The sequence below is a fragment of the Coregonus lavaretus genome (assembly GCF_964263955.1).
Source record: "Coregonus lavaretus genome assembly, chromosome: 34".
Classification (NCBI taxonomy): domain Eukaryota; kingdom Metazoa; phylum Chordata; class Actinopteri; order Salmoniformes; family Salmonidae; genus Coregonus; species Coregonus lavaretus.
This window is the reverse complement of record NC_140021.1, coordinates 18,185,368-18,209,574: the sequence shown is the minus strand read 5'-3', so window position 1 is coordinate 18,209,574 and position 24,207 is coordinate 18,185,368. Positions and strand designations below refer to the sequence as shown.

Sequence of the window (24,207 nt, the reverse complement as noted above, 5' to 3'; positions counted from 1 at the left end):
TCATACACGTAACGTTAGCTAACAGTACACTTGAAATGAAAAGGACTTTCTGACAAAATTAGAAACGTGTAATATCTGACTCTCTTACCCGTATACATGGATGGACACTTCTCCCTCTCTGTCACGGATGCCATGGTTGCCCTTAGTTTGAAGATATAATCTGTGTTCTCTTTTCGACTCCGTCTGCATATTTGCAATGAAACGCCAGAATTGTCTCCATCTCCTTAGCTATCATACTCTAATTCCATTGATTTCAAAACTCAATCCTCCAGAAAGTGGAGAGCAACACTTATGCAGTTCTACTATGTGATATCTTTAAAAAAAAGCTGTGTTACGAAGGATTACCTACACATACTGACCAGCTCATATTATAGACAGAAGCGAGCTACATGGCAGACCAATCCGAACTCATCTCTCAGCATGTCCAGCCCACTCATTATCTCAGCCAATCATGGCTAGCGGGAAGGTTGCTGTCTTTTTCCATAGCTAAACCAACTAGGCTCGTAATTTAACAATTTTATTCATATTTACAGATGGCATACAAGTTTGTTATTAAGGCACATGAAAGTTCACATGTTCCAGAAGGCATTTCTGCCTAAAAACACATTGTAATAAATAAATAAAATGTTTACGTTCAAATGGTGCTCTTGTGAAGTAGTGACGCGTGACATATGAATAGTTTCCTGAAACGAGTCACATATATAGTACACTACTTTTTACCAGGGCACTATGTAGGAAATAGGGTGCATTTTGGGATGCAGACTGAATCTGGAAATATTTCAGGAACAGCCCACATGAAAAAATACTATAGTATTCACTGTAGTGTTTTTGCAGACTTTTCTGTAGTATTCACTGTAGTATTTTTGTGAACTAAAGTCAGCAAACACACTACAGTGAATACTGTAGTATTTACTTTAGTATACTGTAGTATTTACTTTAGTATACTGTAGTATTTACAGTTAATGCTTGTATAAATACTCTGGTAAAAGAAAACAGTAGTGAAAACAGTAAAATTAATGTAGTGTTTTTGGAGATTGTAGTATACTGTAGTATTTACTTTGGTGTTTTTGCGGACATTACTGTAGTATTTACTGTAGTGTTTTTGTTTTATTATCTTTGACATAGAGGTGGAGGCTTCCTCCTTGAGGAAACCTACTGGAGAAATACTAAAAGAGCACATTTTCCAAAACCTGTAGGTAGGACTGGGGTCTGAACGGATAGTTCAGAGCCTCTACTCTTTTCTATAACCTGTAGGGAACACAATATATGGTCTATAGGTTTCTCACTTATAGGTGTCACCAATTGGGATATGTGATAGGGGAATGGGCAGGGTATATGCACATTAAAAACTGTAGTATTTACTATAGTTTTAAAAAGTAGAGTGTTTTTGCGGACTGTAGTGTTTTTGTGGACATTACTGTAGTATTTACTATAGTGTTTTTGCGGATAATACTGTAGTATTTATATAATATTCTACAGTATACTACAACATTCTATAGTAAGAACTACACATGATCAAGGAACACTTCAGTGTGTAGTATAGTATTCATCCGTATATTACAGTTTACTACAGAATACTATAGTAAGTACTGTAGTATTCTCTAGTAAACTGTAGTATTTCATGTGGGATGGTTAATATATCCAACATGACAGCAGATCATGACAAACATATTGATATACCGTATATTTTTTAAAATCTTGGCTACGAATTCTTTGGCTACGAGGAAGACTGGAGTAGGACTTTAAAGGGAAAACTGATCCTAGATCAGCACTCATACACTGAGACACCATGTGAATATGAGTCCCGTTCAGAGGACCACAGTCTGATGGCAGTGTCTTTCATAAGGAACGACGTCACTGCAGCCTACAGCTACAGGGGAATACACTTCCCAGATCAAACTCTGTCAGATTTCCTTATCTCTGATGTGTTAGATAATCTTAAGGTTTACAGTACCTTCAGAACGTTCACACTTCTTGACTTTTTCCACATTTTGTTGTGTTACAAAGTGGGATTAAAATTTATGCAATTGTAATTTTTTTGTCAATGATTTACACAAAATACTGTGTAATGTGAAAGTGGAAGAAAAATTCTAACATATTTAAAAAATATAAAAAAAATAAAACACTATTATATCGTTATCCTTTTAAAAATTCTTCAAGATCTGTCAATTTGGTTGTTGATCGTTGCTAGACAACCATTTTAAAGTCTTGCCATAGATTTTCAAGCCAATTTAAGTCAAAACTGTAACTAGGCCAATCAGGAACATTCAATGTCATCTTGGTAAGCAACTCCAGTGGTCCTCTGTAGCTCAGCTGGTAGAGCATGGCGCTTGTAACGCCAGGGTAGTGGGTTCAATCCCCAGGACCACCCATACACACACAAAAAAAATTTATGACTGTAAGTTGCTTTGGATAAAAGCGTCTGCTAAATGGCTTATTATTTGGCCTTGTGTTTTAGGGAGTCCTGCTGAAAGGTGAATTTGTCTCCCAGTGTCTGTTGGAAAGCATACTGAATCAATTTTTCCTCTAGGATTTTGCCTGTGCTTAGCTCTATTCCATTTATTTTTATCCTAAAAAACTCCCTAGTCCTTGCCAATGACAATCATACCCATAACATGATGCAGCCACCACCATGCTTGAAAATATGAAAAGTGGTACTCAGTGATGTGTTGTGTTGGATTTGCCCCAAACATATCGCTTTGTATTCAGGACAAAAAGTTCATTTCTTAGCATATTGTTTTGCAGTATTACTTTTGTGCCTTATTGGAAACGGGATGCATGTTTTGGAATATTTTTATTCTGTACAGGCTTCCTTCTTTTCACTCTGTCATTTATGTTAGTATTGTGGAGTAACTACAATGTTGTTAATCCATCCAGCCATTAAACTCTGTAACTGTTTTAAAATCCCCTTTGGCATCATTGAGGAAATCCCTTAGCGGTTTCCTTCCTCTCTGGAAACTGAGTTAGGAAGGGCATCTGTATCTTTGTTGTGACTGGGCGTATTGATGCACCATCCAAAGTGTAATTAATAACGGCACAATGCTCAAAGGAATAATCAATGCCTGCTTCTTTTTTTTTACCCATCTACCAATAGGTGCCTTTCTTTGCGAACCATTTGAAAACCTCCTTGGTCTTTGTGGTTGAATCTGTGTTTGGATTTCACTGCTCGACTGAGGGATCTTGCAGATAATTGTATGTGTGGGGTAAAGAGCTGGGATAGTCATTTAAAAAGTCCATGCAACCTATTATGTGACTTGTTAAGCACATTTTTACTCCCGAACTTATTTAGGCTTGCCATAACAAAAGGGTTGAATACTTATTGAGTCAAGACATTTCAGCTTTTCATTTTTAATTAATATGTAAACATTTTTAAAAACATAATTCCACTTTCACATTATGGGGTATTGTGTGTAGGCCAGTAACCACAAAATCTCAATTTAATAAGTTAAATTCAGGCTATTAAACAACAGAATGTGATTCGTTTCAGGAAAAACTAGGCGTATATTGCCTGGCTGGGCTGATGAGACAGTGGATTGCGCAGTGAGATGGAACAGAGTAAATAGGCATTTCAACGTCATAGTTTTAGCCGCTGGTAATTTGTGGAATAGACACCGGCTGGAATGCAGTTTTAACCAATCAGCATCCAGGATTAGACACACCCATTGTGTAATGTTTAGCTAGCTAGCTACATGTCTAAACAAAAGACTCCACTATGCAAGTAACCATTTCACTGTACCGTTTACACCTTCTGTATCCTGTGCATGTGACAAATAAATCTTGATTTTATTTGATATAGTGTGTGTTTAGCAGAGACGGTAATGTGAAGAACAACATGACCTGCACCAAAGCCAAATTAGGATATAACGTCAGGCCACACTCACAACCGTAAGCTATTTTCTGTAATTAGCTTGCCATTAACTTGTAAAGAATGAGCTTGTAGGTTTATTTTCCTGTAATAACGAATACAAATTAGCTTAATTTAAGAGTTTGTCAGCTTATGATGTGGTCATTATTTGAACTGGCTAGCCAGCTAACTTAACATTAGCTAGCTATCTAGCTAACAAGCTAGAAACGAACCAAAACATTGTTTAGAAAGTTGCTTTTAGTTGCCTGGTTTTCTAGATTGACATATACTAAATACATTTTTAAATGGATGGGTTTATTGGTGTTAAAATACACCAGTTATACTATTTTGGACCACCAGGCTGCTGATGTCATGCAGCCTGTCATTTTTGTGTTTCTACTTTTTCATAACGACAACGACAAGTTTGATGTCGGACGACAGTAGAATGTTCATGATGTCACTGCGCCAACTGTCTACAGACATGTCGATAGACGTACTGTAGTATAAACCAGCCTTAGTCTTGAAATCTTTGGTTGTTTACTACACTACCATACTCACTCTGTATAGCACGTGTAGGTGTACCAAAAACATTCAAGGGCCATTTTCTCAAAAGTGGGGTTACAAGTTTATCAACTTTCAAAGCAGAATTACTTTTCCATTGTTCATCAACTGTAGTTGTAAAAAACACATTTCAAATGTTGCTACATAAGACCAAATCGAGCCACGTCGGTCACAAATGTGGATCAGCTTTAATATTGCAGATAGATTGTAACTTCCATCAATGTAATTGTCTGCATCACTTCCAATCCCCCATATGTTTTTTTTTCTAGCAATATATATATATATATATATATATATATATATATATATATATATATACACATATATATATATACACATATATATATATACATACACATATACATATATATATATACACTGCCGATTTTACAGGTTTTCCTACTTACAAAGCATGTAGAGGTCTGTAATTTGTATCATAGGTACACTTCAACTGTGAGAGACGGAATCTTTAACAAAAATCCAGAAAATCACATTGTATGATTTTTAAGTAATTCATTTGCATTTTATTGCATGACATAAGTATTTGATCACCTACCAACCAGTAAGAATTCCGGCTCTCACAGACCTGTTCGTTTTTCTTTAAGAAGCCCTCCTGTTCTCCACTCATTACCTGTATTAACTGCACCTGTTTGAACTCGTTACCTGTATAAAAGACACCTGTCCACACACTCAATCAAACAGACTCCAACCTCTCCACAATGGCCAAGACCAGAGAGCTGTGTAAGGACATCAGGGATAAAATTGTAGACCTGCACAAGGCTGGGATGGGCTACAGGACAATAGGCAAGCAACTTGGTGAGAAGGCAACAACTGTTGGCGCAATTATTAGAAAATGGAAGAAGTTCAAGATGACGGTCAATCACCCTCGGTCTGGGGCTCCATGCAAGATCTCACCTTGTGGGGCATCAATGATCATGAGGAAGGTGAGGGGTCAGCCCAGAACTACACGGCAGGACCTGGTCAATGACCTGAAGAGAGCTGGGACCACAGTCTCAAAGAAAACCATTAGTAACACACTACGCCGTCATGGATTAAAATCCTGCAGCGCACGCAAGGTCCCCCTGCTCAAGCCAGCGCATGTCCAGGCCCGTCTGAAGTTTGCCAATGACCATCTGGATGATCCAGAGGAGGAATGGGAGAAGGTCATGTGGTCTGATGAGACAAAAATATAGCTTTTTGGTCTAAACTCCACTCGCCGTGTTTGGAGGAAGAAGAAGGATGAGTACAACCCCAAGAACACCATCCCAACCGTGAAGCATGGAGGTGGAAACATCATTCTTTGGGGATGCTTATCTGCAAAGGGGACAGGACGACTGCACCGTATTGAGGAGAGGATGGATGGGGCCATGTATCGCGAGATCTTGGCCAACAACCTCCTTCCCTCAGTAAGAGCATTGAAGATGGGTCGTGGTTGGGTCTTCCAGCATGACAACGACCCGAAACACACAGCCAGGGCAACTAAGGAGTGGCTCCGTAAGAAGCATCTCAAGGTCCTGGAGTGGCCTAGCCAGTCTCCAGACCTGAACCAAATAGAAAATCTTTGGAGGGAGCTGAAAGTCCGTATTGCCCAGCGACAGCCCCGAAACCTGAAGGATCTGGAGAAGGTCTGTATGGAGGAGTAGGCCAAAATCCCTGCTGCAGTGTGTGCAAACCTGGTCAAGACCTACAGGAAACGTATGATCTCTGTAATTGCAAACAAAGGTTTATGTACCAAATATTAAGTTCTGCTTTTCTGATGTATCAAATACTTATGTCATGCAATAAAATGCAAATGAATTACTTAAAAATCATACAATGTGATTTTCTGGATTTTTTTATTTATTCTGTCTCTCACAGTTGAAGTGTACCTATGATAAAAATTACAGACCTCTACATGCTTTGTAAGTAGGAAAACCTGCAAAATCGGCAGTGTATCAAATACTTGTTCTCCCCACTGTACATATCCTTTTTTAAATAATATTTCCCTTCATTACTTTCCAACCCCACCACCCCTTCCCTAATTGGAGTAAACTAGTGAACAACAATGCTTAGGCCTCTACTTCCATATTATACATACTATATACCTTTTATGGACACGGTCAAATTTTACAATAATTATATTTTGTTTGTTTTTACTCCTGAACTTCCTCTGATCATTTTCATGATGTCCATCTGGTTTGCTTCTATATGCCATATTTTTCTAACTGTGCTCTTTCACAAAAGCTCTCAACCTATAACCTATATAGTTATTATGGATACAGTGTGCTTTACATTAGTTATCTTGTTGTTATTAGTTGTTGTTAGTTGTTATTAGTCCCATCCTTCAGCTCCATTCAACACCTCCCGATCTAATGATTCTGTCTCTTCGCAGCAAAATCTGCAGAGCTGCGAAGATTGTATCCCCCATACAAATAACATTCTATTGGTAGCAAGAATTTTATATAATAATTTAAATGGAAAAATTCTAAGTTTTGAATCCGGCGTCATTTGTGTATCAGTTCATAAAAACTATGCCATCGAATCGGTACGTCAAAAATCTCTTCCCAACTATTTTGCAATCTATATGGGACAGCTGTCAATCCTTTGGTCCTTAAATGAAACTGGTAAAACATTTTATTTATCACAATTTTCTTTAACCAATTAAGTTCTTTAATGCAAGGCCGACAGACAAGTTCCTTACTTTTTCCCCCTTCCACTTTCCTCTTCCATTTTTGCTGTAATGCTGCAATTATTTTGTTTTAATTTTGGGTAGAGCAGATATTTCCATATGTTTTTGTTAGCTGCGTGTGTGACATAACTCCACCATTCCTACCGATAATATAATTTACAAAGATTATACCTTTTTAAACATTTTGTCAGAAAAAAATGTTTTTTTTAATCAATTAGTATATTTGAGTTTAACCACAATATTTGTTGCAATATTTGTTCTGTCGTTTCTGGAGGATTAAATTGAAATTGCAACCAACTTTCTATGGCTTGTTTTAGAAATAGTGATATTTTGGGGCTTATTTCCTTTTCAAATAACTGAAAGTGAGAGGTTGTAATCTGAATAAAGGGAAAAAGGCCATTCTTGAACATTGGGTGAGACAATCTCACTAATTTGCTAGAGAACCATTTCGGATTTAAGTATAACTTTTGTATGACTGAAGCATTTAGTGATAGGTCTAATGCTTTAATATTTAATAATTTCTGTCCTCCGAATTCATATTCATTATATAAATAGGCCTGTTTAATTTTGTGTGGCTTGCCGTTCCAAATAAAATGGAATATTTTTTTCTCATATAATTTAAAAAACTGTTCGCTAGGCGTAGGCAAGACCATAAGCAAATAGGTAAACTGGGATAATACTAAAGAGTTAATCAGGGTGATTTTTCCACAAATTGACAGGTATTTACCTTTCCATGGTAGCAAGATCTTATCTATTTTTGCTAACCTTCTATTAAAATGTATTGGAGTGAGATCATTTATTTAATTTGGGATATGTATTCCGAGTATATCCACATCGCCATCAGACAATTGTATTGGTAAACTACATGGTAATGTAACATTTTTATTTTTTTGTGATCCAATACGTAATATAGTACATTTATCATAATTTGGTTGTAATCCAGAGAGGTTAGAAAATGTATCTAGATCCTCTATGAGGCTGTGGAGGGATTCAAGTTGTGGATTTAAAAGAAAACATGAATCATCAGCGTACAATGACACCTTTGTTTTTAAGCCCTGGATTTCTAATCCCTTGATATTATTGTTGGATCTGATTTTAATAGCTAACATTTCGGTGGCCATAATAAATAGATATGCCGATAGTGGACAATCTTGTTTCACTCCTCTTGACAGTTTAAAACTTTCTGAGAAATAGCCATTATTAACTATTTTACACCTAGGGTTACTATACATGATTTTAACCCAATTTATAAGAGATTGTCCAAAACTGAAATGCTCCAGGCATTTATATATAAACCCCAGTCGTACTTTATCAAATGCCTTTCGAAGTCTGCTATGAATAGCAGGACTGGTTTCACAGATTTTTCATAGTGTTCTATTGTTTACAGTACTTGCCTTATATTATATCCAATGTATCGCCCATGTAAAAAACCTGTCTGATTAGAATTAATAATGTCCGACAATACCTTTTTAATTCTATGCGCTATACATTTTGCAACACTGAAGTGTAAGGGGCCTCCAATTTTATTAATGGACTGGATCTTTATATTTTCCACTTGTATCCTGTTTCAGTAATAATGAAATCAGACCTTCTTCGTGAGTGTCTGATAATCTACCATTTACATAGGAGTGGTTAAAACATGCTAATAACGGTCCTCCGAGTATATCAAAAAAGGTTTGGTATACCTCGACTGGTATGCCATCCAACCCTGGAGTTTTCCCGGACTTAAAGTCTTTAATTGCATCCAGAAGTTCCTCCTCTGTAATTTCACCTTCACATTAGTCTTTCTGTATAGCTGTTAATTTTACATTATCAATAGAAAAAAAATCTCTACAATTTGCTTCAGTTAGAGGAGATGGCGGTGACTGAAACGAAAACATATGCTTAAAGTACTTTGTTTCCTCCTTCAAAATATAATTTGGTGAATCATGGGTGACTCCGTCATTTGTACCCAGTTTCAGTAAATTATTTTTGGTAGCATTCCTATGTTGAAGATTAAAAAATAATTTGGTGCATTTTTCCCCATATTCCATCCAGTTTGCTTTATTCTTTATAATATATTACATTTGAAGTTTCTTGAATAAGTTTCTCCATTTCTTTTTGTTTTTCCTCTAATTTATTCTGAGCCTCTATGTTACAGTTTTTATTGCTATCTATCTGTTCTGTTAGACCTTCTATTTCCTTTGTTAGTGTGGACTCTTTTGTCCTAAATTGCTTTTATTTTCGAGATGAGTACTGAATTGCATGGCCTCTAAAGGCACATTTAAAGGTGTCCCATACAATAAGGGGATTTGCTGTACCTACAGTTGAAGTCGGAAGTTTACATACACCTTAGCCAAATACATTTATTATTATTATTACATTTAAACTCAGTTTTTCACCATTCCTGACATTTAATCATAGTAAAAATTCCCTGTCTTAGGTCAGTTAGGATCACCACTTTATTTTAAGAATGTGAAATTTCAGAATAATAGTAGAGAGAATGATTTATTTCAGCTTTTATTTATTTCATCACATTCCCAGTGGGTCAGAAGTTTACATACACTCAATTAGTACTTGGTAGTATTGCCTTTAAATTGTTTAACTTGGGACAAACATTTCAGGTAGCCTTCTACAAGCCTCCCACAATAAGTTGGGTGAATTTTGGCCCATTCCTCCTGACAGAGCTGGTGTAACTGAATCAGGTTTGTAGGCCTCCTTGCTCGCACACACTTTTTCAGTTCTGCTCACACATTTTCTATAGGATTGAGGTCAGAGCTTTGTGATGGCCACGCCAATACCTTGACTTTGTTGTCCTTAAGCCATTTTGCCACAACTTTGGAAGTATACTTGGGGTCATTGTCCATTTGGAAGACCCATTTGCGACCAAGCTTTAACTTCCTGACTGTTGTCTTGAGATGTTGCTTCAATATATCCACATAATTTTCCTTCCTCATGATGCCATCTATTTTGTGAAGTGCACCAGCCCCTCCTGCAGCAAAGCACCCCCACAGCATGATGCTGCCACCCCCGTGCTTCACGGTTGGGATGGTGTTCTTCGGCTTGCAAGCTTCCCCCTTTTTCCTCCAAACATAACGATGGTCATTATGGCCAAACAGTTCTATTTTTGTTTCATCAGACCAGAGGACATTTCGCCAAACCGTAGTCTGGCTTTTTTATGGTGGTTTTGGAGCAGTGGCTTCTTCCTTGATGAGCGGCCTTTCAGGTTATGTCGATATAGGACTCGTTTTAATGTGGATATAGATACTTTTGTATATGTTTCCTCCAGCATCTTCACAAGGTCCTTTGCTGTTGTTCTGGGATTGATTTGCACTTTTCGAACCAAAGAACGTTCATCTCTAGGAGACAGAACGCGTCTCCTTCCTGAGCGGTATGACAGCTACGTTGTCCCATGGTGTTTATACTTGCGTACTATTATTTGTACAGATGAACGTGGTACCTTCAGGCGTTTGGAAATCGCTCCCAAGGATGAACCAGACTTGTGGAGGTCTACAATCTTTTTTCTGAGGTCTTGACAGATTTCTTTTGATTTTCCCATGATGTCAATCAAAGAGGCAGTGAGTTTGAAGGTAGGCCTTGAAATACATCCACAGGTACACCTCCAATTGACTCAAATTATGTCAATTAGCCTATCAGAAGCTTCTAAAGCCATGACATCATTTTCTGGAATTTTACAAGCTGTTTAAAGGCACAGTCAACTTAATGTATGTAAACTTCTGACCCACTGGAATTGTGATACAGTGAATTATAAGTGAAATAATCTGTCTTTAAACAATTGTTGGAAAAATTACTTGTGTCATGCACAAAGTAGATGTCCTAACCGGCTTGCCAAAGCTATAGTTTGTTAACAAGAAATTTGTGGAGTGGTTGAAAAATGAGTTTTAATGACTCCAACCTAAGTGTATGTAAACTTCCGACTTCAACTGTATGTAAAATCAGTTATAAATTCCTCTGTCCTAGTTAAAAACAAGTTATCATCCAATAGGCTTTGATTTAATTTCCAATATCCTCGCCCACGTGGAAATTCAGTAAGAGTAATGTATATGCCAATTATATGATGGTCCGACCGCATTCTGTCCCCTATCAACACTTTTTAAACTTTTGGTGCCAACGAGAATGACATAAGAAAGAAGTCAAGACGACTAGCTTGATTGAGTCTCCGACATGTATATCTCACTAGGTCAGGATATTTAAGCCTCCATATATCTACTAGTTCTAATCTATCCATGACATTCACGATTTCCTTAAGAGCATGAGGGTGATTGTTTGTAGTGTGATTTCATTTACTGTCCACTGAGCTATTTAAAACAGTATTATAATCTCCCACTATAATAATAGAGTCTTGAATTGCTTGCAGTGTTGATCATTTATTATATATATGTCAAAGAAGTGTGGATCATCATTATTTGGTCCGTAAAGGTAAATGAGCCATATCTGTTTATGGTCCAATAACATATTTAAAATAATCCATCTACCTTGCGTATCTGTTTGGACAATTTTCACATTTGGATCGAAATTACTGTTAATTAATATCATCACCCCTTTTGAGTTTCTTTGTCCATGGGAGAAGTATATTTCGCCCCCCCCCCCCCCCCATTCCTTTTTCCACGCAACTTCATCTAGAATTGTTGAATGGGTTTCCTGTAAACAATAGATATTATATTCTTTCTCTTTGAGCCATGTAAATATTGTTATTCTTTTGTTATTATCTGCTAAGCCATTACAATTATAACTGGCTATACTTATTTCATCACATACCATAATGGGATACAAGTTTCACATCTATTTATCATTCATCAAATTTTGCTACATAAGACCAAATCGAGCCACGTCGGTCACAAATGTGGAAAAACTCAAGGGGTGTGAATACTTTCTGAAATCCCACGTACCAAATATCCCTCTTACTGGTTCCAGTGTCTGACTGGTTGCCTAAAGGGATGTTTGCATGGACTCTTCTTACCCCCTTGATCCATTTAGAGATGTAGGTCAGTTAGCAGTGCGATTATTTTGTAGCGGTTAGCGTCGGTTAGCATGCTACTGTAAAGCACATGGTTTATTAGCAGTTAGCGCCAGTAAGCTATCTACAGTAAAACCCATTGTATTTAATGGTTAGCATACTACTGTAAAGCACCATGTTAGAGGTTAGCTTGGTGCATGCTACTGTAAAGCAGCACCATGGAGATTGGTGATTACTCCTGCTATACCCTCATTGTCTGTAGCATTATCACAGGCTGCTGGTAATGAGCCCATAGTAGGATCAAATGCTTGGCTTGTGGACATCATCTAGAATCTGTTGTATCGGATAATCTGAATGAGGCAATTTAATCGTTGTATAATGTACAGTATTATAGGCTTACCTAGTTTCTTATGGCTCAGGATGGTATGTTCCCATTGAAAGGCGGTCCAAAGGCATTCAATGGCAGTCCACTCTTTGATGGTATGCACAACCAAATATAATCAATTAAGTAATTTTACTTACACTTTATGTGCAAATCGTACAGAGTGTGGTTTTAAAACATCAGCACAGCTATGTTGACCTTATTGACCTCTATACAGGACAGGTTTGACAGTATATCCAGCCAGTCAGTACAGTATGACATCATGTTAACTCTGTGGGAGAGATTGATCTTTGAAAGGCTGTCTATAAAGGACATTGTCACTCTTCTTTATCTCTTCAGAATATATTTATAGTGTCACACTCCCATTTATCTGACAAGCCTTGATTAGTGACAGTACAAATGTCACTTAATATGTGACATTAAATTAAAAATGTAGGTCGGAGCTTCAACCCCTGTGTAAAGCATTCTGTAAGGCTATTAGATGGTTGAAATCAAGTTGACCTCACCCGTTTGGTAGATTGGATTACTGCCTCGGAGGACATTTTTGAAGGGACATAGTAAGAGTGTGGTCATGTGTGAAATGTATACGTTTTTGACAACTTACATCCCATGGCGCCTGGGAAGGGCTGTGAGCCATGCCCTTGACCTGAGTGGGAGAAAGTTTCCCTCCACACATACACACCACCACCACCACCACCCCGACCACGGCCACAGTATAGTCACTGTTTTAATGAAAGCTCTGGGGATACAGTGAATCATCACATAATGGGCCGGACCATTCCAAATGTTAAGGTCAATCAGCAGCAAGACTGAAACACAATCGCCATGGGGGGGGATTTCACTTCAGATTTACTGGGATTTCATTTTACACACAGAAGAGCAAATCATTGGGCTTAACTGTTTTTAATCAGGTTCTTTCTGCATGGGGAGATATAGTGAAGGAGGTGGTGATGGTATTCATCATAGTTTGTTATCCTGCAGGAAGGAACGAATGTGTCGTAAAGCAGCGGTTCATCAACCATGACGATGATATATCACCGCTATCGTTAAACACACCCAGCGGAAGTCAATACAAAATTAGATAGGATAAAAAAATCTCTGATTTAAAATGTCAAACTATCATAGTACATATTCTGCCTTTGGAACAGTGCATCATTTTTTTACTTGACGTCAACTCATGTAATGTAGAGATGGCATAAACTAACGCAGAGCGAGATAGAGAAAGAGAACAAATCAAATGTTGTATATCTCTTTCTACCCCCCGGAGAAGAAAATGAATGAAAATGGGTCAGGGTGCATGCAGCCTTTGAGTCCATAGAGAGAGAGAGAGATACAAATGTGTAATGTGCCCTCAGAGCGTAGAGTTTGCACTAATGAAAAATAAAATTACTCGTCCGCCACTCTGACATGAGGGATTCGTTATAAAGCGTGCGGCTTCACATCAGAGGACTACAACAAGGGAAAACAAAACTCTTAATCATGTTTCCTCTCCTCTACTTTTCTAGACATGTAACGACAATGGGCATTTGTTTTCTCTCCTTTCGTTTTAAGTGCCATTCAATTGCCTTTTAAGTTCATTTGCATCATGTTTAAGTTCATGTTGCAGTCACTTTTAAGTTACTTGCGACAATTTTGAGTCCCACTGTTACCATGTCGTGTCATATCAGAATGATAAAAAAATTATGAGGAGTGACAGGGCCTGTCTAGTCTCCCTCTATCATCTGTGTCCCAGCTGGGTTAGGGGAGGCGCCGCTCCAGGCACTTTTTCTCTGCTTGACTCAGGCTTCCTAATTTAGCACTGAGACAGGGGCAGCTGTGTACTCTGTCTGTCTCACTCTCTCTCTGTCTGTCTCTCACTCCCACACCCACACCCCTCTTTTTCTTTCGTTCTGTCTGTCTCTCTCTTTCTCTTCCACCCCTACACTCCGCTCTCTCAGTCTGTGACTATCTGTCTCTCCCTCTCAGGTAGAGCAGGGGGCAAAGAGGTGACAGTTAGTTAGAAAACACATCCACCAACAGCCCTACCAACCGGGGATATACTGTACTTTAGATGAGAAACCACTTACTTGAATATAGAACCCAGCTCTATACAGCCCTATTCATACTGAGGACACATCTACAGTGCCTTCGGAAAGTATCCAGACCCCTTGACTTTTTCCACATTTTGTTACGTTACAGCCTTATTCTAAAATCGACTAACCTCTTAAGGATCGGACCCTTTTTTTCAATTTTCGCCTAAAATGACATATCCAAATCTAACTGCCTGTAGCTCAGGACCAGAAGCAATGATATGCATATTCTTGATACCATTTGAAAGGAAACACTTTGTGGAAATTAATGTAGGAAATTAATGTAGGAGAATATAGCACATTAGATCTGGTAAAAGATAATACAATTTAAAAAACATGCGTTCTCAATTTTTTGTTTGAAATGCAAGAGAAAGGCCACAATATAATATTGCAGTTTAGACATAATTTAGATTTTGGCCACTAGATGGAAGCAGTGTGTGTGCAAAGTTTCAGAATGATCCAGTGAAGCATTGCAATACTGGACTATTTTGTATCAAGTCTGCCCAAATGTGCCGAATTGGTCAATTGATACATAACTATAACTATAGAGAAGGCAGGGGTTCAAACTGTAAAACTCAGTTCCTACATTTGAATATAAAAATTGATTTTATCAAACAAAACTATGCTACATTTTATCTCTGGGACCCTTAGGATGATAAATCAAAGGTGAATGTATCAAACCAGTTGCCGTGATACGTTTTTTGTTGTTGAGCACTCTCCTCAAACAATAGCATGGTATTTCTTCACTGTAATAACTACTGTAAATTGGACAGTGCAGTTAGATGAACAAGAATTTAAGCTTTCTACCCATATAAGACATGTATATGTCCTGGAAGGTTTGCTGTTACTTACAACAGTCATGCTAATCACATTAGTGTACGTTAGCTCAACCGTCCCGTATACGGGACACCGATATATAAATAAAACATTTTCCTCATCAATCTACACACAATACCCCATAACGACAAAACGAAAACAGGATTTTAGCAAATGTATAAAAAATAAATAACAGAAATACCTTATTTACATAATTATTCAGACCCTTTGCTATGAGACTCGAAATTGAGCTCACGTGCATCCTGTTTCCATTGATCATCCTTGAGATGTTTCTACAACTTGATTGGAGTCCACCTGTGGTAAATTCAATTGATTGGACATGATTTGGAAAGGCACACACCTGTCTATATTAGGTCCCACAGTTGACAGTGCATGTCAGAGCAAAAAAAAGCCATGAGATCGAAGGAATTGTCCGTAGAGCTCAGAGACAAGATTGTGTCGAGGCACAGATCTGGGGAAGGGTACCAAAACATTTCTGCAGCATTGAAGGTCCCCAGGAACACAGTGGCCTCCATCATTCTTACATTTTAGTCATTTAGCAGACGCTCTTATCCAGAGCGACTTACAGTTAGTGAGTGCATACATTTTCATACTGGCCCCCCGTGGGAAACGAACCCACAACCCTAGCGTTGCAAGCGCCATGCTCTACCAACTGAGCTACAGGGGACTATATTCTTAAATGGAAGAAGTTTGGAATCACCAAGACTCTTTCTAGATCTGGCCACACGGCCAAACTGAGCAATCGGGGTAGAAGGGCCTTGGTCAGGGAGGTGACCAAGAACCCGATGGTCACTCTGACAGAGCTCTAGAGTTCCTCTGTGGAGACGGGAGAACCTTCCAGAAGGACAACCATCTCTACAGCATTCCAACAATAGGCCTTTATGGTAGAGTGGCCAGTTGGAAGCCACTCCTCATTAAAAGGCACATGACAGCCCGCTTGGAGTTTGCCAAAAGACACCTAAAGACTCTCAGACCATGTGAAACAAGATTCTCTGGTCTGAAAAAAACAAGATTGAACTCTTTGGCCCGAATGCCAAGCGTCACGTCTGGAGGAAACCTGGCACCATCCCTACGGTGAAGCATGGTGGTGGCAGAATCATGCTGTGGGGATGTTTTTCAGTGGCAGGGACTGGGAGTCAGGATCGAGGCAAAGATGAACTGAGCAAAGTACAGAGAGATCCTTGATGAAAACCTGCTCCAGAGTGCTCAGGACCTCAGATTGGGGCGAAGGTCCACCTTTCAACAGGACAACGACCTTGAGCACACAGCCAAGACAACGCAGGAGTGGCTTCGGGACAAGTCTCTAAATGTCCTTGATTGGCGCAGCCAGAACCCGGACTTGAACCCAATAGAACATCTCTGGAGAGACCTGAAAATAGCTGTGCAGCAACACTCCCCATCCAACCTGACAGAGCTTTTGAGGATCTGCAGAGAGAAATGGGAGAAACTCCCCAAATACAGGTGTGCCAAGCTTGCAGCGTCATACCCAAGAAGACTCGAGGCAGTAATCGCTGCCAAAGGTGCTTCAAAAAAGTACTGAGTAAAGGGTCTGAATACTTATGTAAATGTGATTAGTTTTATTTTATACATTTGCTAACATTTCTAAAAACCTGCTTTTGTGTTGTCATTATGGGGTATTGTGTGTAGATTGATGAGGGAAAAAAACGATGTATTCAATTTTAGAATAAGGCTGTAACATAACAAAATGTGGAAAAAGTCAAGGGGTCTGAATACTTTCTGAATGCACTGTATACTGTAGCATGCATTGATGCACTCTGTTGTTGCTGAATTAATATAGTATTGACATTCTCAAGATGTCTATGGTATTATATGTTGTCTGTGGTCCCATTTACTCTGTTTAAGATATGACGCCAATGACATTACTTATGAGTACAATGAAGATTAAGCACTGATTTAGCTATGTGCAGTCTATGGCTATGTAAGTACTGCATGTGAGGATATCTACTTGTTTGTAAATAAATATAAATATATGTTAATTGTATGTTTATTGCCGTCTTTTTTCCCTCATTGAAAGCATCTACTTGTCTAGAAAATGTGAGAGAATAACAGTGAAGTTCATTGAACCATCCCCACCTTCTTCTTCCCTCTCTCCAGAGTTACATCACATGCACGGTGAAAGCCAAAGGGACGCGGCTAGCCAAGCCTGTGCTGTCCCTGGGTCTGATGTGTCTGGCCTTCCTCACGGGACTCAACAGAGTGGCTGAGTATCGGAACCACTGGTCTGATGTCATCGCTGGCTTCATCATAGGAGTGGCCATCGCTACCTTTCTGGTAAGAACCTGTTCTGCAGCAGCATCAAAATCGTCACAATGTACAGTGTGCATATTAGAACAGTATCAACACCAACTTCTTGTGACCTGTGAGGCTGTCCTAATTTGGACACCATACCACTGGGTTGTAGAACCAGGATCAGCATCAGTATGGTTGTGTCCAACATGGCACCCTATTCCCTATAAGTGCACTACTTTAAACCATGGTATGCTCTGGTCAAAAGTAGTGCACTATAAAGGGAATAGGGTGCCATTCATGATGCATTCCATCACCCCTCTGAGTTCATCATTAGCACTTAAACTGTCTAGGCCTAATGGGCTTGTACTGAGACATAAACCAAGAGCGATAATTGGCCAACGCTTATAATGGTTGCTAACCCATACCCTACCTGTAACAGCACTCACTTAAGGTGCCTGGAAATATGCCTGAATGAAAATCCTTCACTGAGAAACAGACATGCACACACACTACTTAAATTGAGCTGTCACTTTAATAATGTTTACATTTACATTTTAGTCATTTAGCAGACACTCTTATCCAGAGCGACTTACAGTTAGTGAGTGCATACATTTTCATACTGGCCCCCTGTGGGAAACGAACCCACAACCCTGGCGTTGCAAGCGCCATGCTCTACCAACTGAGCTACAGGGGACTTTTACCCAGTTCATATGTATATACTGTTTTCTAGTCAAGGCCATCCTATTAAACTATTTCTGTGTATATACTATCCAAGTATTCTTCAGATATACTACATATATCTGTGTATGTGACCAATACAATTTTATTTGATATTCTATCCATATACTGTCCATGTCTACACATCCCATCACACAAAACCGCATGCACACGCACGCACGTGCACACACACACCCATATATATATATATATATATATATATATATATATATATATATATATATATATATATATATATATATATATATATATATACAGTACCAGTCAACAGTTTGGACACACCTACTCATTCCAGGGATTTTCTTTGTTTTTACTATTTTCTACATTGTACAATAAAACGATGAAATAACACGTGGAATCATGTAGGAACCAAAAAAGTGTTTAACAAATCAAAATATATTTTATATTTGTGTCACGAGTGCTGTAGGTGGGTGTAGTGGTGGAATCAAACGCAGGACACCGAAGTATAGTCCAACAGACTTTAGTAAATCTCCAACAAGGAAAATACGACATGACTTGCCCGAAGGCGAAATTACGCACGAAGGCGAACAAACAAAAGCGCACTAAACAGGTGCGTAAACACTCCAACGCAGTGGAGGGAAGCTCAACCGAGCGAAGTAGCTAAATAAGCCCAACACACGACAGACCAAAATCAAACGAACATGAAACATACAACGGTGGCAGCTAGTATTCCGGAGACAACGAACGCCGAAGCCTGCCCGAACAAGGAAGAGAGGCAGCCTCGGCCGAAACCGTGACAGTACCCCCCCCTTGACGCGCGGCTCCAGACGTGCGCCGACTCCGGCCTCGGGGACGACCCGGAGGACGCGGAGCAGGGTGCGTCGGGTGCCCACGATGGAATTCCGTCAGGAGAGACGGGTCCAAAATGTCTCTCCTCGGCACCCAGCACCGCTCCTCCGGACCGTACCCCTCCCACTCCACTAGATATTGGAGACCCCCCATCCGACGTCTCGAATCCAAGATGGACCTCACGGAGTACGCCGGTGCCCCCTCGATGTCCAATGGGGGCGGAGGAGTCTCCCTGATCTCACTTTCTTGGAGTGGGCCAGCTACCACCGGCCTGAGAAGGGACACATGGAACGAGGGGTTAATACTTTTATATTCAACAGGTAGTTGTAATTTGTAACATACCTCGTTCAACCTTCCCAGGACTTTAAATGGCCCTACAAACCGCCGACCCAGTTTCCGACAGGGCAGGCGGAGGGGCAGGTTTCTTGTAGAGAGCCAGACTCGATCACCAGGTGCGTACACCGGTCCCTCACTGCGGTGGAGATCGGCGCTCGCCTTATGACGTCGGAGGGCCCGCTGCAGGTGGACGTGTGCAGCGTTCCATGTCTCCTCCGAGCGCCGCGCCCACTCATCCACCGCAGGAGCCTCGATCTGGCTCTGCTGCCAAGGTGCCAGAACCGGCTGGTAACCTAACACACATTGGAAAGGGGTTAGGTTAGTGGAGGAATGGCGTAGGGAATTCTGGGCCATTTCGGCCCAGGGAACGTACCTTGCCCACTCCTCCGGCCGGTCCTGGCAGTATGTTCTAAGAAACCTACCCACATCCTGGTTCACACGTTCCACCTGCCCATTACTCTCCGGGTGGTAACCAGAGGTGAGGCTCACCGAGACCCCCAACCGCTCCATAAAAGCTCTCCAGACTCTGGAGGTAAATTGGGGACCTCGATCAGACACAATATCCTCGGGTACCCCGTAGTGCCGGAACACATGGGTGAATAGGGCTTCGGCAGTTTGCAGGGCGGTAGGAAGGCCCGGCATGGGGAGCAAACGACAGGCCTTAGAAAACCGGTCCACAACGACCAGTATAGTGGTATTCCCCTGTGAAGGAGGAAGGTCAGTAAGGAAATCCACCGAGAGGTGGGACCATGGTCGTTGTGGAACGGGCAGGGGTAGTAACTTACCCCTAGGCAGATGTCTAGGCGCCTTACACTGGGCGCACACCGAGCAGGAGGAAACATAAACCCTCACATCCCTTGCCAACGTGGGCCACCAGTACTTGGCACTAAGACAGTGCACTGTCCGGCCGATACCCGGGTGTCCAGAGGAGGGTGACGTGTGAGCCCAATAGATCAATCGATCCCGAACCTTGAGCGGAACGTACTTCCGACCCTCCGGGCATTGCGGTGGACTAGGGTCGGTGCGTAACGCCCGCTCGAGCTCAGCATCGACCTCCCACACTACCGGTGCCACCAGACACGACTCCGGCAGTATGGGAGTGGGCTCCACGGACCTCTCCTCCGTGTCATACCGCCGAGACAGCGCATCTGCCTTACCGTTCTGTGACCCAGGGATGTACGTGATCTTAAATGTAAACCGGGTCAAAAACATATTCCATCTTGCCTGCCGAGGGTTTAGCCTCCTCGCTGCCCGGATGTACTCCAGGTTACGGTGGTCCGTCAAAATGAGGAAAGGGTGTTGAGCCCCCTCGAGCCAGTGCCTCCACACCTTTAGGGCCTGTACCACGGCTAACAGCTCCCTGTCCCCTACGTCATAGTTTCGCTCCGCCGGACTGAGCTTCTTGGAATAAAAGGCACAGGGGCGGAGTTTAGGTGGCGCGCCTGACCGTTGTGAAAGCACGGCTTCTATACCGGCCTCAGACGCGTCCACCTCTACCTGAAATGGTAAAGAGGGATCCGGATGCGCCAGCACCGGAGCCGAGGTAAACAGGTCCTTCAGCCTCCCAAACGCCCTGTCCGCCTCGGCAGACCACTGCAGACGCACTGGACCCCCCTTCAAAAGAGACGTGATGGGAGCTGCCACCTGTCCAAAACCCCGGATAAACCTCCGGTAGTAATTCGCAAACCCCAAAAACTGCTGCACCTCCTTCACAGTGGTTGGTGTTTGCCAATTACGCACGGCTGACACCCGGTCTACCTCCATCTTTACCCCTGACGCAGACAACTGATACCCCAAAAAGGAGACAGACTCCTGGAAAAACAGACACTTCTCTGCCTTAACATACAGGTCGTGCTCCACCAGCCTCCGCAACACTCTGCGCACCAGGGCCACATGCTCGACACGGGTAGGCGAGTACACGAGAATGTCATCTATGTACACAACGACCCCCTGCCCCTGCATGTCCCTGAAGATCTCATCCACGAATGATTGGAAAACTGACGGAGCGTTCATCAACCCGTATGGCATGACAAGATACTCGTAATGGCCCGAGGTGGTACTAAAGGCAGTCTTCCATTCATCACCCTCCCTGATGCGCACCAAGTTGTACGCGCTCCTGAGATCTAATTTAGTGAAGAAACGCGCCCCATGCAAGGACTCAGTCATGGTCGCAATCAGCGGGAGTGGATAACTGTACTTCACCGTGATCTGATTGAGACCACGGTAATCGATGCACGGGCGTAAACCACCATCCTTCTTCTTCACAAAAAAGAAACTCGAGGACGCAGGGGAAGTGGAAGGCCGTATGTATCCTTGTCTCAGAGATTCGTCTATGTAAGTCTCCATAGCTTTCTTCTCCTCCTGAGACAGAGGATACACATGGCTCCGTGGGAGCGTAGCTCCTGCCTGGAGGTCTATCGCACAATCTCCCTGCCTATGGGGTGGCAACCGCGTCGCCCTCGACTTACTAAACGCGATAGCCAAATCCCCATACTCAGGGGGAACATGCAATGCGGGCACCTGGTTTGGACTCTCCACCGAGGTAGCCCCTACGGAAACGCCCAAACATCGACCCACACACTGGGCAGACCACTCCATCAGAGCCCTCTCCTGCCACGAAATAGATGGGTTATGGGTACTCAACCAGGGCATGCCCAGCACCACCGGATACGCAGGCGAGTCAATCAGAAATAGCTGAATCATCTCCTGATGACCCCCCTGCGCACACATCCTAAGTGGCGCAGTGACTTCCCTGATCAAGCCCGCACCCAACGGACGGCTATCTAGGGCATGAACGGGGAAAGGGACATCAACAGGAAGAAGGGGAATCCCTAAGGCTAAACAAAACTTCTTATCAACAAAATTCCCAGCCGCGCCTGAATCTACCAGCGCCTTATGCTGGGAATGAGGTGCTACCTGTGGAAAACTCACAGGTATACAGAAATGTGCAACAGAGAGCTCTGGGTGAGTGGGGCGCCTACTCACCTGGAAGGAATCCCCAGTGCGGGACCTGTCGTCCTCTCCCCTAGGAGGCCATCCCCAGCACCTAGCCGCGGTGTGTCCTCCCCGACCACAGTTGGTGCAGGAGATGGACCCCCTAGTAAGCCGACCCCTCCTCTCTCTAGCGCCAGCGCCCCCGAGCTCCATGGGGCACGGCTCGGAGGCGCTGGAGGGTGAAATGGACGGACCCCCCTCGGGACGTCCGCGGGTAGCTAGCAGGTTATCCAGCCTGATGGACATGTCGACCAACTGGTCGAACGAGAGGCTGGTGTCCCTACAGGCCAGCTCCCGACGGACGTCCTCTCGTAGACTACATCTGTAGTGATCGACGAGAGCCCGATCATTCCACCCTGCATCTGCCGCTAGAGTACGGAATTCGAGGGCGAACTCCTGGGCACTCCTCCTCCCCTGCCGGAGGAAGATCAGACGCTCCCCCGCCGCTTTCCCCTCCGGGGGATGGTCAAACACAGCCCTGAAGCGGCGGGAGATCTCGTCGTATGTGATGGTGTCCGCGTCGATCCTCCTCCACTCCGCGTTGGCCCATTCCAACGCCTTCCCGGAAAGGCAGGAGATCAGGGCGGACACGCTCTCATGTCCCGAGGGCGCCGGGTGCACGGTGGCCAGGTACAGCTCCACCTGGAGAAGGAATCCCTGACACCCGGCCGCGGTCCCATCGTAGGCCCTCGGGAGCGAGAGTCGGACTCCTCGGGGTTCCGGTGCGGGAATGGGCTGACTGGCCGATGGTGCTGGCAGGGTGGGTGGCGGTGGAGGCGTCCCCCAGCCTCGGATGGTGGTGATCACCTCCTGCAGTGCGGTCCCCATCTGCAGGATCTGGTCCCTTTGTTCCCGGACCTTGTCCTCCAGCGTCGCCTGGGCTGCTGCGGCTCCTGCTGATTCCATTCTTTAAGGTGTGTTATTCTGTCACGAGTGCTGTAGGTGGGTGTAGTGGTGGAATCAAACGCAGGACACCGAAGTATAGTCCAACAGACTTTAGTAAATCTCCAACAAGGAAAATACGACACGACTTGCCCGAAGGCGAAATTACGCACGAAGGCGAACAAACAAAAGCGCACTAAACAGGTGCGTAAACACTCCAACGCAGTGGAGGGAAGCTCAACCGAGCGAAGTAGCTAAATAAGCCCAACACACGACAGACCAAAATCAAACGAACATGAAACATACAACGGTGGCAGCTAGTATTCCGGAGACAACGAACGCCGAAGCCTGCCCGAACAAGGAAGAGAGGCAGCCTCGGCCGAAACCGTGACAATTTGAGATTCTTCAAATAGCCACCCTTTGCCTTGATGACAGCTTTGCACACTCTTGGCATTCTCTCAACCAGCTTCACCTGGAATGCTTTTCCAACAGTCTTGAAGGAGTTCCCACATATGCTGAGCACTTGTTGGCTGCTTTTCCTTCCGACTCATCCCAAACCATCTCAATTGGGTTGAGGTCGGGGGATTGTGGAGGCCAGGTCATGTGATGCAGCACTCCATCACTCTCCTTCTTGGTAAAATAGCCCTTACACAGCCTGGAGGTGTGTTGGATCATTGTCCTGTTGAAAAACAAATGATAGTCCCACTAAGCCCAAACCAGATGGGAAGTCATATCGCTGCAGAATGCTGTGGTAGCCACGCTGGTTAAGTGTGCCTTGAATTCTAAATAAATCACAGACAGTGTCACCAGAAAAGCACCCCCACACCAAAACACCTCCTGCTCCATGCTTTACGGTGGGAACTACACATGCGGAGATCA

The 24,207-nt window shown here is 42.6% G+C and overlaps 1 protein-coding gene across 1 annotated transcript in view; it reads left to right on the top strand.

Annotated features, from left to right (window-relative positions):
* The window catches only part of plppr5b (phospholipid phosphatase related 5b), a gene marked incomplete at both ends in the record, with an annotated part of 91,269 nt that overhangs the window by 52,975 nt on the left and 14,087 nt on the right, over positions 1-24,207 (top strand). The window contains one exon of the mRNA XM_084151890.1: positions 17,434-17,610. Coding sequence (XP_084008016.1) covers positions 17,434-17,610 — 177 coding nt within the window. The remainder of the gene's footprint in view (positions 1-17,433; positions 17,611-24,207) is intronic.